The sequence below is a fragment of the Carassius carassius genome, chromosome 3, assembly GCF_963082965.1.
Source record: "Carassius carassius chromosome 3, fCarCar2.1, whole genome shotgun sequence".
NCBI classification, from domain to species: domain Eukaryota; kingdom Metazoa; phylum Chordata; class Actinopteri; order Cypriniformes; family Cyprinidae; genus Carassius; species Carassius carassius.
Genome location: NC_081757.1, coordinates 13,025,329 through 13,037,860, shown reverse-complemented (window position 1 = coordinate 13,037,860; position 12,532 = coordinate 13,025,329). Strand labels below are relative to the sequence as shown.

The following is a 12,532-nucleotide window of genomic DNA, read 5'->3' as shown; positions in this document are numbered from 1 at the left end:
CATCTTTGGCTTTACAACACCAAATCATTAACAGTGTTTCATAGAGGTTATTCAATTACACACTCACATTAAGGCAAATGTTGATTCATTTATAATCAAGTTATTGCAAATGTTTTCAAGTCATTCTTTATATTTTTATTCATAAACTTAAATAAGTCTACTCTTCTTGTCTAAACCTACACAATATAATAAATATATTTGGTAAAACTCCTCCAACACATTTTCTTAGTCACTCACTCACTCACTCACACACACACACACACACACATAAAACGGAGCAGTAACAGCAATACAAGCACAAAGCACTGTGGTGTGACATTTTCTTCTAAAACATGTAGTTGCTACTCTTTCCCAGTTTCAAGTATCATACGTCTTATTCATCAATCAAATAAATAAACACATTTTGTCAAGACAATGATATTCCAATTGATGAAGACCATGACGAAGATTAAAACTTGTGCATCAGCTCCATAACAGCTATAGATGTGCTCTGGCCAAAGATAAAAGCTCCAGTAAGGACGGTCACCACACCCCACCCCGTCAAGAGAGCTCTGGAAGGAACAAACAAATCAATGAAAGAAAGTGTGTATAAAAGAGAGAAAGTAATTTAAAACTGTATTTTTAGACGCACCATAAATATATGGAAACGGCTAGTATAAGAGACCAGAGGAAATAGTCAAGAAATTAAAATGACTTGACTTGGCTCTCTTTAAACATAGATAAGATGTTACACACCTCATCCTGTGATTTATAGGCTCTGTCTGCATGGCAAAAATGAGACACAGCCCTACAAAACAACAACAGAACATTAGGTCAATATTCACAGTCTGTTTGAATGTATATGTATGTACACTATCATTCAAAAGCTTCTTTTTTACCCCAAATAAATTAATACTTTTATTCAGCAAGGAAGCATTAAATTAAAACTGAATAATTTTTATATTTGTTACAAAAGATGTCTATTTAAAAAAAAATTACTTTAAACTTTCTATTCATCGTAGAATTCTGACAAAATGTTTCATAGCTTTCACAAAAAATATTAGTCAGCACAACTGTTTTCAACTGTAATAATAATAATAATAATAATAATAATATGAAATGTTTCTTGAGCACCAAATTAGCATATTAGAATGATTTCATATTAGATGATAGATCATATGACGCCAAAGACTAGAGTAATGGATGCTGAAAATACAGCTTTTGCCATCACAGGAATAAAAGTTGAGTTGTATTAATATTCCACAATATTACAGTTTTTACTGTATTTTTTTAATCAAATAAATGCAGCCTTGTGAGCATAAATATTAATAAATCTTACCAACTCAAAACTTTTGAACGGTAGAGTATGTATGCATGCTTGTGTGTTGGTGAGATTGTAATTGTTTAACTGAGTGTCTCACCAGGAAAAATAATAATAAAGAAAGCACTAATTCCACCGATAACGCTGATGACCTCACTCATGTCTGGTATGTAGATGGCGATGAGGAGAGTCACAGTGATCCAGAGAATTGTTAGAATCAGACGGCACCGACTCTCAAACACAGATGTAATTATGGCCCGTTGTTCCCAAAAGCGCAATATTTGAGTTAGAATCACTGACCTGGGAACAAGACTCAATCATTGACACATGAGTGTGTGTACAGGGTGTGTGTAGGGAGCTATATGCACATTTATTTTATTTGTGGTTTATGGTACCTTCCCAGCAGCAGTATTATAGGATAGATGGTGATGATCGAAACCCCAAACAGCAGCCTAGCAATAATCATCACTACATCATTTCCAGGATATGACATCAGAATATCTGAGGCTACTTGTCGTCCAAATGTAAGAAAACCAAACACACCTGCCATATTGCAACAAAGGGTAAGTCTCTTATTTAAAACTCAAAAACTTACAGGAAAATATTTATAATAATAACACTATAGATTGAGCTTTACAAATATGACTCACCTGTGAGAGTATAAATAATCAGGCAGAAAATCATAGAAGTGACTGAGATGAAAACCCAGTGTGTAATATTTTTGTTTTCCATGCTGCTGTATATAGTAACACAAGCTTCATGACACTGTAATATATATGAATATTACAGTTTATGAGCATTCAGCAATCAAAATGGTCAAAAGTACAACTCAGAAATTTGCAAATACTGCACCACTGATTCAAAGAAATTATAATTTTATCTCTGCACAAAAATAATATTTGCATAAATATTGTTATCTTATAATTTTTAGAGAATCTGACCTGGAAACCAAAACAGATAGTAGGGACCACACTGAACATAGAGGCCCACGAGTCCAATCTGTTACAAATAACCCAAAAAAACCATTGATATTAAAGTCATATGAATAATATATACATGAAGTTAACTTTATAGAAAGCATGTTGTTTACATATAACTCACCCTTGACTATGCTCTGGTGTGAGGTCTGCTGTGTGCTCATCTTTTAGATAATATTTTGCGATAACAGCTACACTCAGGTATGTAGCAGCCAGAGTTCCCAATACACTGGACAAAAAGCATTAAACACAAAGAAACATTAAGAGTTAATGATGGCTACAGCAGGTTAAAGTGGGACAGTGCTGGGAGATTGAGGAAAATATCTAGTACTTTTCCCTAGACATAAGAAAGGCTAGAAGGTGGTATAAAAAAAAAGATTTATTGAGTAGCAGATGTGTGTGTCAGCTTTTACCACACCTGGTGTATTTCTGGATGCCGATCTCTTTGGGTACAGAGAGTGGAAGAATGATAATGAGGCACATGACAAAGAGTGCAAAACGGTGATCTGTGTACCAATGATTTGGCATCTCTTCTTCTGTGTTTCCCGTCACGGTCTCATACAGAGACAGACACACTGAAACACACAGACCCTTATGTTCAAAAAGGTAAAAGATCCTTTTGTGTCTTTGTCATGTGTATATATACACATTCACCTGTTACAGTTTCTCACACTGAAAGATAATGAATGACTCATATGGAACAACACAAAGCACAGACAACTTACACTTATCCAGTTGATCCTGCACAACCACCAAAAAGGCCACAGAGATCATGAAGAGGTTGAAAACAAAGCAGAACCCACACAGATGGCCGATCCTCTGTCCACACACCTCTCGTACCACATCATGATAAGTCTTCTGCCGACTGATTGACGAGGCATAGCCGAGAATAACCAACCCACTTATGAGAAAAACCAGAGACACCTGAGGAAGAGAGAAAAATGTTTGATTGCTTTAAACCTCACAATCTTCCTAATCTTGTTTAGCTGTATCCTCATATGCACTGCTTTTTTTACTAAAGGTTCCTTGCACATTATAGTTTCCTTAAAAAAATTATCTAACACGTGTCAATTAAAAACAGTTTTTACTGCTTAATATTTTTGTGGAATTTGATACACTACCGTACAAAAGTTTTGCTTAAGCAAGATTTAAAAATAGAATAAATAAATAAATTAATTAATCAAAGTGTCAATAAAGACATTTATAATATTACAATAGTTTTCTATTTTAAATAAATGCAATTCATTAAACTTTCTATTCCTCAGAGAATACTGACAAAAAGTATTACTAAAGGATTACTTAAACTGTAGAAGAACTATTACAGAGCCCAAACCAGCATACATAATGATTTCTGAAGGATCATGTGACACTGAAGACTGGAGTAATGACTGCTGAACATTCAGCTTTGCCATCACAGGAATAAATTACATTTTAAAACAAATTAAAATAGAGAGCAGTTTTTTTTAACTGTAATAATATTTTAGTTTTACTGTTACCGGATATATGAGATTTCTCTTTAAAATCATTTTTTTTTAAATTAAAGAAAAATATTAATCAAAACTTTTGACCAGTAGGCTACTGAATGTTAAATTAATTTCTCAAAGGATGATTTGGAAATATCACACAAATGTTCGTACAGCAAGATGAACAATTTTTCGGTTTAAGAATATTTACAAAAGTGATAAAAATATAAATACATAAAATAATTTAAAAGAAAAAAAAAGTAGAAATAAACCAGCCTAAGTTTGTTTGGTGACTCAACTGGTCTTCCAGGAGATTGTGACACGTTAGTTTTGTTGTAGTAGGATTATGCCTGTGCGCGTGCCTAGAGCAAAGATGACTTAAACCCCTATCAGAATTACAACGCACCATCTCCACACCAATAACTGTGTTCACGCCGCCAGCCTTCTCAAAAGCCCATGGAAAGTTAAGGAGTCCCGCGCCGAGGGCTGATTTGAGCATGATCACAATTCTCCAGCTCTATTGTATACGAAAACGATTTGGAAGCTTTCCTCTGGAGCGTTATGTGTCCAACGCACCCGCACTGGTTCAGTTTAGAATTCTGTGAGTGAGGCTGTCTCAAGTAAGACCCTATAAAAATGTCATCCCAGGGTGAGAAATATTGTATAGACTTGCTAGCGTTTGTAACGGTGCGTTCCGAGTCTAAATGATTGTTTTTCTAAATATGCATGTTAGGAGGAATTTGCAGCTGATTTCACACATCTCCACTAGTCTACTTCAGCTTCTTTATCAAACGAGACCCTCGTTTTTCTACAACAGGAAGAATTCGGTGTTATTTTGTAAAGTGCAGCGCCGTGGCAAATTAATTAGTGCTCGGCTTGCGACCCTGATCAACCCCTTTGAACAAACATTCATTTGAAGCTCTATTACTTGAGATACGCGTGTGTGTGTGTGTGTGTGTGTTCACTGCTGTGTGTGTGTGCACTTTGGATGGGTTAAATGCAGAGCACGAATTCTGAGTATCACCATACTTGGCTGTATGTCATGTCACTTTCACAAACTTTTCTAATACTTTGTTACAGTACTTAAAGGGTTAGTTCACCCAAAAAGGAAAATTATGTCAAACTCACCCTCATGTCGTTCAAAAACCCGTAAGACCTCTGCTCATATTCGGAACACAGTTTAAGATATTTTAGATTTAGTCCAAGAGCTTTCTGTCCCTACATTGAAAGTGTGTTTACGGTATACTGTCCATGTCCAGAAAGGTAATAAAAACATCTTCAAAGTAGTCCATGTGACATCAGAGGGCCAGTTAGAATTTGTTGAAGCATCGAAAATAAATTTTGGTCCAAAAATAACAAAAACGACAACTTTATTCAGCTTTGTCTTCTTTTCCGGGTCTGTTGTGAGTGTGTTCACTGCAGTTTTTGATATCCGGTTCGCAAACGAATCACTCGATGTAACCGGATCTTCTTGAACCAGTTCACCAAATCGAACTGAATCGTTTGAAACGGTTCGTGTCTCCAATAACCATTAATCCACAAATGACTTAAGCTGTTAACTTGTTTAATGTGGCTGACACTCCCTCTGAGTTAAAACAAACCAATATCCCAGAGTAATTCATGTACTCAAACAGTACACTGACTGAACTGCTGTGAAGAGAGAACTGAAGATGAACACCTAGCCGAGCCAGATAAACGAACAAAAGATTTTTGGACCAAAATGTATTTTCGATGCTTCAAAAAATTCTAACTGACCCTCTGATGTCACATGGACTACTTTGAAGATGTTTTTATTACATTTCTGGACATGGACAGTAGACCGCACACAGTTTCAATGGAGGGACTGAGAGCTCTCGGACTAAATCTAAAATATCTTAAACTGTGTTCCGAAGATGAACGGAGGGCTTACGGGTTTGGAACGACATGAGGGTTATTAAATGACATAATTTTCCTTTTTGGGTGAAATAACCCTGTTAAGTATTTTTGGGAATATATGTACTTACTTGAGTTTTTATTAGGGCTGCTCCGATCACGATCGGCCGATCGTTATGCGCATCTCGTCAGTAAAGCCGGTTCACTTTCTAACATTCGTTCAGTATCTCACTATGGGACCGCCTCAGGCGTGGCCGATCGCAGAAGCACCAATAACACCACGTCTGCCAACCATGGCAGACCAATCGCTGCAGCGATCAGGGAGTCCTGCTCCCTGTAAACCACAGCTACCTGCCATTTCGTCATTCTCGTTCTCTTCCCCGTGAAGATTTCGGAAGCTGTCCTCAGCAGACTTGGAGAATTATTGCTAAACAGTTTATCGACGGAGCCGCAAGGTAACGTCCCAAATGCAATATATTCTTAATGTTTGTCGAGTGACCTAACACTTAAGAGTAATATAACTAACTCGTCAAGGCGAGTTTTCTACTTTAGGTTTCTCACCACGCACCAAAAAAAGTAGGAAAAGAGCTCTCTGTCGCAGCACAGCTCCGTACCAGCTGTCACGTTGTGGTGGGCTTACCGTACGAAGAGAGTGCAGGCTTCATGGCCACTGCAAAAGAGCCGGAGAGCCCCGGAGGACAGGGCTGTCCTCCTCATCCGTATGCGTGCGGAATGTGGATTTCTGCGAAAGATTCACACGGTCTCTGCATCTCCTGCTTGGGTGCTAAACACACTCAGGCAGCGTTGACCGACCCCGAGGGCTGTCCCCACTGTGCAAAGTTCTCGGTCAAAACCATAGACTGTATAAAAACATGGACGTAGTGTCCGTGATGTCACCCGTAGACTCCTGAAGAGAGTTTTTGAAGCCTAAAGTGTGCAGAGCGAGCCGTCGACATCTTGGCAGCGCGTCACCGCACGACTCTCCCGGACAATCGAAAATGGGCAAAAGGGCGGGAGTTGGCTGTGACAGCAGTGGCAATTCACCTGTCACTCAAGTGGCCACGCCCTTAATTATGCAGAACTTTAAGGCTTAATATAATTTAAACGGATGAGTTATAAAAAAATTCACCCCCCTCACAGTTGTCATGAAGGGCAAAATTAGCTATATAGACCAAAATAATTTTTTGCACCAGGCTGAAAACATGTTTTTTTCTGCTGTAAAGTTGGGCATTTTAACATGGGGAGTCTATGGGATTGACTCTCTTTTGCAGCCAGCCTCAAGCGGCCAGTCGATGAATTGCAGTTTTAGTCACTTCCTTATTGGCTTCACTAGAGAGAGCGGGAGGTTGCCGCTCGGTCAAAACCAAAGAGCGAAGGCTTCGCGTTGCAGTAGCTGGGAAGTCGGACCCATGCCTCTCTGCTCAACCCAGAGAGGAACCGATGGATTGTCCACAGGCCTCCAGCTCCTGGGGTGAGATGATGGAGAAGGTGTCACCCGTCCTTCCCCCGCTGTTTGGAGATCCGTTAGCGGGAGAGGAAGATGACGATGACGAAGTTTTGTCGACCATCCTCGGGGACGAGGATGACGATGATGAAGATGCTATTCTTCCCCCGATGCAGTCGCATCCGCCGAGTGCACAGGATGAGAGCTCACCCTCCCCTGTGCAGACGGATACAGATCTTATCGAGGTCTGTCGCAGGGCCGCGGCTAGACTGTCGATCGACTGGCCATCCCAACCAGCAGATAAAGGAGCTGAAAGAGACTTGTATGACGGAAATAGACTTCCGTCACGTCTCCCTCCAGCAAGGCAGTTTATTCCAGCCGTCCCGGCTTGTGTGGCTGAAATGAAGAGGTTTTGGGATAAGCCTTTTTCCCACCGAGTACCTGTTAAGGGCTTCTCGAGGCTAGATGTCCAGGGAATGGAGAATTTGGGGATGGCAGATCCTTCCCCCTGTAGAATAATCTGTGGCGAATCATTTGCATCCGAGCCACAGGGCAACGCTCTCTTCAACCGGGGCTTCGTTGCCAGGGAAAACAGAGCGCTTAGCCACCTCTGTTTTTCAAAAAGATTTATAAATCCTCTGCACTGGCCGTACGTGCTTTGAACGCGACGTCCCTCCTTACAGCCTATCAAGCGGAGTTATTAGAGGAGATGGGGCATCAGCTGGACTCCGGTTCCCCCAACCCAGCGCTCTGGGAGGAGATATGAGTCATTGCAGATTTAAACCTGTGCACGTCCCGCTGAGCAGTTCAAAGTTGCGGTCGGAGTATGGGCTTAGCGGTTGTGGGAGAGAGATCGCTATGGCTGGGTTTGTCAGGTCTCTCTGACAAAGAAAAAGTGGAGTTTTTGGATGCCCCTATCGATCCGAAGGCCATGTTCGGCGCGACAGTAACAGCTATGCGTCAGCAATGTGACCTGCGGAAAAAAGAGGGAGAACCATTCGAGGTCTGTCTCCCCAGAAAGCCGGCAGCTCGTCCTTATCACCCAAACCATCCGAATTTCAGGCCTTCAGGTAGAGGAGGTCATTCGGATTATCAACCGCAGCAGCGAAACACCGGTTACCCCCCCCCCCCCCCTCAGGGGAACAAAAAGAGGCGGTCGACTTGGCAACAAGAAGGTTTGGAGACAGCACTCACGGTTTTCTGTCCCATCCCTTCAAAACGATTCCTTTCTCCCTCGCACGGGGAAACGGAGAAGGAATCTAAATGTGCAAAGCGTTCATGTGGGCAGTTAAAAGTCCAGTGTTCGTGGGAAAATGGCACATGTTCACCTGGCACCCCCCAAAGAATTGTCTCTCCCTCCACTTACGAGGTTGGTTCTGAGGGAGGAAAGACAAAAGTGTGTAAGCATCCCTTCACAAATAAAGTTTTCTCTGTTGCATCCAGGCCAAGGGCCGAGGGCACAGAGCAGGATGAAAATAAAAAGATATCACAAAAAAGAAAAACAATCACAAAAATAACGAATATAACTCCTTCGATGGAGCGTTATTCCCCCCCTTCGCCACTATAGGGTGCCACAGCACCGCCAGTGAGCGAAGCTGGGAAGGGCTCACTCGCTGCTCAAGCGGAGAACTGGCGCGCATGCGCAGTTCATCCCTGGGTTTTAACCACGATAGACAGAGGATACAGACTTCAATTCGCTGTAAAACCTCCTGTGTTCAATGGAGTGGTGATTTCAGTGGCCCAAGGGGAAGCAGCTCAGGTTTTAGAGGAAGAAATATCCTCTTTAATGAGAAAAGGAGTGATAAGAATGATTTCAACGGAGGAAAGCCAGATGGGCTTCTACTCCCGTTATTTTGTGATTCCCAAACGAGGGGGAGGTCTCCGTCCCATTTTAGATTTACGGGTCCTCAACAAACACCTCAGAAAATACAAATGCAAAATGCTTTCGCTCAGAACTTTGTGTCAAAGTATTCGTCAAGGGGATTGGTTCACCTCAGTGGACCTCCAGGACGCATATTTTCACATAGATATTTTTCCTGCTCACAGGAAATATCTAAGGTTCGCTTATCAGGGCACAGCATACGAGTATATTAGAATCCCCTTTGGCATGGCTTTAGCACCCAGGGTATTTACCAAATGTGTGGAAGCGGCTCTGACACCGTTAAGGAACGGAGGAGTCAGAGTTTCATCATATCTGGACGATCTGCTTATCTGCGCACCGTCTCCGTATCAAGCAGAGAGTGATACACACACACTAGTGACGCATCTGGAGAGATTAGGTTTCAAGATAAACCAAACGAAAAGTTGTCTAATTCCTTCACAGGAGGCAAAGTCAGTGGCAAATCCACTTCATTTTCAGCATTTATTTGCGCATCTTCTCAGTTAACAACAGCTCTGTGTAGTAACAGTTGCTCTATGTGAAATCACACACCTGAGGGAATTTACCGCTGATTAGAGAACCGGCTTTACTGACGAGGTGCGCATTAACGATCGGCCGATCGTGATCGGAGCAGCCCTAGTTTTTATATTTCAGCCAACTTTTACTTTACTACATTTCTAATTAAAATGTATATCCTACTTTTACTCCGATACATTTCCCCTAAGTATATTCTTTACTTACTACAAAATAGTCAGAAGAACCCAGACTGCAGGAAAGCAGTTTTGACGGATAAGTGGTCTCGAGTCTGAAAAAAAAAAAAAAAAAACACCTTTGCTCAAGCGCAAACGCACAACAGCGGATGATTCATTATCCAATCAAGTCGAGTCTGCATGGGGTCAAATGCGATAATACGGTAAGTGTTGATGTAAATGGTAATGATAAGCGATCTGAAATTATCAGGTAGGCTAGATCACCAAATCACAGAGTGCACGCACATTGATTTATTAGTCTGTTAATAGGCTACTCAAAATTCCAGGCATTCTAAATTGTAGAGTGCAAAAATTCTTCTGTACGCTTTTTATATTTATATAATTTAATATAGTTTTTAACCTATATCAAGCAAAGAGTACTGTTTTTCTGCAGATATCAGCATGAACACATTTAATAATCATTTAATACAAGTTCAGTAAAGCACTGTGACTTGCATTGTAGACATAATATTGCTCGTTTTTGCTAAATTTTGCTAAAGAAAATAGTTACAAACAAAGATCACAGCACTGCTTTTGCATCTCTGGGCAATGGACTGTGTTTACTTATTAAATTAATCAGCTTTTTGAATGAATCGGTTGATAAAAATGATTCAGTGATTCACTCATTAACACAGTCAATGCTTTGTTTCTGAATGAATCGGTTGATTCTCAATTATTCACTCCAGTCACGTTTCCATCTACTGACGGTTTTAATTACACATTTCGACTATTTTTTTTTTCATGTTTTAAATAATTTCAAATATCAGTATTCAGCGTTTTATGTTAAAAACAAAACATTATTTATACATCTGAATATGCAGTTTAAATGCATCCATGTCCCCTCTGAGATACAGATAAATGCTATTTTAGATGCAGATTCAAGAAATGTTTTCTTATGTTGGAATGAAAGACACTAAGTACCAGATGAAGTGCTTCTTATTCATACCCAAAAATGCAAAATGGAAGAAAGAGTTCAAACTGAATAAAATCTTGCTACTCAAGCTGTGCATGAACAATTTTATACAGGCTACATTTATTTGCTTATTTTCCATTAAGAATTTACTTGTACTTTTACTTTCAATACTTAAGTATGTTTAAGATTTTAAAAAAAAAATTGTACTTAAGTACACTAAATATCACATACTCTGAGACTTTTACTCAAGTAATGTTTTAAATGGTGACTTCAACTTCTACCAAAGTAATTTTCTGGTAAGATATCTGTACTTTTTACTTGAGTATGGCTTTCAGGTACTTTATACACCTCTGCATACAGGCTATGCATTTATATGGTTTAAACAAACATTATCTTTTGTGGTTTATAAAAATGTGAATAATACGCAGCAAAATATACCTGAAATGAAACGCATCCCAAACTGACATACCTCTACTTCCCGCGGAGTGTCATGTCACGCCTCTCCTACAGATGGCGCTAGAGAGTAACTAGCTGGGCTACTACGTCGCATTTGATTCCTAGAGTAAGACTTGAACAGTTTCGCATCTGAGAGGCATCTGGAAAGTAATGCTCCCGTAAACACGTGGGTTTATAGAAAATGCCTGTTGATACAAAACGTATCCGTGGACCGGAGGAATCGCAGTCCCCGCTGTTCTTTCTTTCTCCAGACAAAGCTCCCAAGGCCAGCAGCAGGCAAGGCGTCCGGGGGAACGGAGAGGTGCGGCCGATGTTTGCACGCTGCGGGCTGATCAGCCAGGCTAAGGGCTCCGCTTACATCGAGGCTGGAAACACCAAGATTATATGCTCGGTGTACGGGCCGAGAGAAATTGAACGCAAGGACGAAACAGACATGAAATCCGGACGCCTTGTTTGCGACTTTAGGCTCGCGCCGTTTTCATGTTCGAAGCGGGGTGCCTGGATCCAAGGCAGTGAGGAAAGAGATCTGTCCCAGACTCTACTGGAGAGCTTGCAGCCAGGGGTTTGCCTACACCGATACCCGCGCTCTCAGATCGAGGTTAATGTCATGGTTCTGGAGAACGACGGCTCGATCCTCGCGCACGCGGTGACATGCGCCTCCATGGCCCTGGCGGATGGCGGTATTGAGATGTATGATGTGGTGCTGGGTTGTACGCTGCGGCAGAATGGAAACACGTGTCTAGTTGACCCTTCATACTCAGAGGAGTGTGGGAGCTGGCAGGAGGGTTACGGGGAGAACCAGGGGTGTGTCACCGTGGCTCTGCTTCCCAATCTGAATCAAGTGTCTGGTCTGAACGCGGACGGAGAGATGCGGGAAGACACACTGGCCGATGCTGTGAGAACCTGCATGGATGGCTGTCACAAACTCTATCCGGTGCTACAGCAAGCTGTGACGCGGGCTGTCAAGAAGAAAGCTCCTCCACCCGAAAAATAGACTTTAACTTGCCACAGTCCTTAAGTTTTGTTTTGAGGAAAATATAAGTGAATATTGTTTATGTGCATTGTTTATCATGCTTTCTACACTTAAAAGTGCAACAGCGTAGCACTAATGAAATAAACGCATCTGAAGTCGCAAATATATTTTCTATTACTCTTAATTCCAAAAGTGTTGTTTACTGCTTATACAGTAGGTATGATTGCAAATATGTGATCCTGGACCACAAAACCAGTCTTAAGGGTTTTATTACATCAGCTGAACGCTGAATAAATTATCTTTCCATCGATGTATGATTTGTTAGCATAAGACAATATTTGGCAAAGATACAACTATTTGAATATCTGGAATCTGAGGATGCAAAAAAATTTTTTTTAGAATATCGCCTTTAAAGTTGTCCGAATTAAGTTATTAGCAATTCATATTACTTATCAAAAATTAAGTTTTGATATTTTCGCTGGGAAATGTACAATATCTTCATGGAA

General features: G+C 40.7%; 2 protein-coding genes across 2 annotated transcripts; one reads left to right on the top strand and one right to left on the bottom strand.

Annotated features, from left to right (window-relative positions):
* Positions 1-305: 305 nt before the first annotated feature.
* On the bottom strand, positions 306-5,978 carry LOC132112917 (putative sodium-coupled neutral amino acid transporter 8). The gene is made up of 11 exons (XM_059520664.1): positions 5,883-5,978; positions 4,147-4,257; positions 3,003-3,201; positions 2,696-2,852; positions 2,402-2,506; positions 2,242-2,299; positions 1,951-2,065; positions 1,696-1,843; positions 1,401-1,600; positions 736-787; positions 306-551 (listed from the first exon to the last, which is right to left on the bottom strand). The coding sequence occupies exons 1-11, from the start codon at positions 5,976-5,978 to the stop codon at positions 449-451; spliced, it is 1,344 nt and encodes a 447-aa protein (XP_059376647.1). The 3' UTR covers positions 306-448.
* Positions 5,979-11,150: 5,172 nt separating this feature from the next.
* On the top strand, positions 11,151-12,218 carry exosc6 (exosome component 6). The gene has a single exon (XM_059529984.1). The coding sequence runs from the start codon at positions 11,235-11,237 to the stop codon at positions 12,045-12,047; it is 813 nt and encodes a 270-aa protein (XP_059385967.1). The 5' UTR covers positions 11,151-11,234; the 3' UTR covers positions 12,048-12,218.
* The last annotated feature ends 314 nt before the right edge of the window (positions 12,219-12,532 follow it).